This window comes from Octodon degus, unplaced genomic scaffold (assembly GCF_000260255.1).
Source record: "Octodon degus isolate 3935 unplaced genomic scaffold, OctDeg1.0 scaffold00177, whole genome shotgun sequence".
NCBI lineage: Eukaryota > Metazoa > Chordata > Mammalia > Rodentia > Octodontidae > Octodon > Octodon degus.
The window spans coordinates 215,650-217,821 of NW_004524753.1; the positions used below are offsets into that span (position 1 = coordinate 215,650).

General features: G+C 40.1%; 1 protein-coding gene across 1 annotated transcript; it reads left to right on the forward strand.

Annotated features, from left to right (window-relative positions):
* The first annotated feature begins 1,186 nt into the window (after window positions 1–1,186).
* Window positions 1,187–1,663, forward strand: LOC101580575 (histone H2B subacrosomal variant-like). Its single transcript, XM_004643493.2, has one exon. It carries the CDS (start codon window positions 1,252–1,254, stop codon window positions 1,612–1,614), a length of 363 nt encoding a protein of 120 aa, XP_004643550.1. The 5' UTR covers window positions 1,187–1,251; the 3' UTR covers window positions 1,615–1,663.
* Window positions 1,664–2,172: the final 509 nt, after the last annotated feature.

The window sequence follows — 2,172 nt, forward strand, 5'->3', positions numbered from 1 at the left end:
AATAAATAAATAAATAAATAAATAAATGCTTGGGAATATAGCTCAGGGGAAAAGTATGACCAGTACCATCAAATGCAAAACAAAGAAATTTGTAAGAATGGTATCATTTAAAAGGTTAATCAGTACAGCCTATAGATCATAATTTAAACAGAGGAGTGTGTGTTTTTTTAAGTATAACATTCAATTTATTATGTCTTTCTCAAGAGTTTTCTTCAGTCCATGAAGCCCCAGCTCCCCTCCCATGGGCTTTGGTGGAGGCCGTGGGGCAGCACTAGCGGGTCCAAATCGGGGTGGAGGAGTTCGGTCCTCGCAGGCTTCGCCAGATCGATTTCTGACCACTTTGCTGTGATGGCACAACTCACACAGTAACGCAGCTTCACATGCAGCTTGGGAAGCACATAACCGTCGAAGACACTCGCTTCGGAAATGCCCCTGATGGTGGTGGCCATCACTATGTTCCGAATGACAAACTTCTTAATGGCCTTATGCTTAGGTATGCACCAGGTGCAGTTCATGCAGCGAATAGGCTGCACATAACTGCGGCCCTTTTTAGCATGACCTTTGTTCCTTCTTTTTTTCATCATCTTGGAAAGGAGGACCCAACAGAGGAGTTTTTGTTTCATTTTTCAGGTGTATGTATTACTTCTGAGGAGTTAGCTTAGGAAAAAGTTAGACTGAGCTTAAAAAATGAAGGTCGCAGGTCTCAAAACCAGATTAGCTATATGTAATTGATTATTATTAGAAAACAATTAGAGATTTTAAATGGCTTGCTTAATCATTCATTTGCTTATAAATTAATTTATATGTTTTTATAAACACAATGACCTCCATAAAAGGCCTATGACCAGATTTCCTCTGCTTTTCTTACTCCAGTCTCCCAACTTGATAGGGATTCGCTCAGTTCTGAGAATGTTGCCTAGAATGTTTCCAAACTGTTAAGAAACAAAGTAGGAAAAAGAAGTTGCCGTATTCTGCCTGAAGTTGCTCAGTCCTGCCACACTCTCGCTACCTTGGTACCTTGGTACCTTCGTAGGAAGTTTTAGGTGGGCCGAGAACAGGATTTGCCCTTAACAACCCAGCAGTGCTAGGGTTGCTAGGTGATTGTGACATAGGGAAAGCCACCTCCAATCAGAGAGAAGCCCCAGCAATCTGTGACATAGCACTATAAATAGGAGACCCCCCCACCCCCAAGCCTAAGCACCTCCTCACCATTCGTAATAGATCAAGGGGATAACATCCACCACTCCCACCATGGTCAAATCCATCATTAAGCGGTACTTCAGAAGACATCCAGCACCAATCTCCAGAAAGAAGTCATGTGTCAGCACCAGTTCTGGCCACAGAAATTACTCCCTCTATGTCAACAGGGTCCTAAAGGAAGTTGTTCCCTGGAGGACCATATCATCGTGCACCGTGGACATCATGAACACCCTCATCAATGACATCTTTGAGCACATTGCCGTGGAAGCCCGCCAACGGATGCATTCCAGAAACCGCTGTACCCTCACGCCAGAGGACGTACAGAAGGCAGTGCATTTTCTGTTGCCTGGGAAACTCGCTAAGTATGCAGTGGTTTTTGGAGTTGAAGCAGTCCACAGATATGTCCACTCTTAAACTCCACACACCATCGAATCTTGAGGAAAGTAAATCAAACGTAACCCAAACAATCGCCTCTATCGAATTCCCTTCTTTTTCTGTAACAGTAGGACTTCCTATTTTCCTTTCCCTCTTATCTCTAGAGATAAATATTCTTGCTATTATTTTAACGCTTTAACTAGATTCTTCTGACACTTGCCTGGGCTCCAATGAGAAATTTCTTATGATGGGAAAACCCATTATATAAAGTCAATGCTTATTGTATCTTAATGTTAATTATCTAAGAATCAATCCAGCTATTTTGTCAACCAGATTACACTAATTTTGAATTTAGAGAAAATTTTACTCAAATACTATACCAGTAATTTTCATTAAAATGTGTTTTCTAGATCAAACTACATTCAACCAGTTTAGTTTCTTAATGAATATGTTTACATAACATGTGAGCACCTTCCTTGTTTAAATTATTTCCTGCATTTCAACCAGTTCAGTTAATGTCCATGTACTGTATATTTTAAAGCTTTGGTCCACTGAAGTTAATTTTTTTTTTTTTTTTTTTTTTTTTTTTTTTTTTTT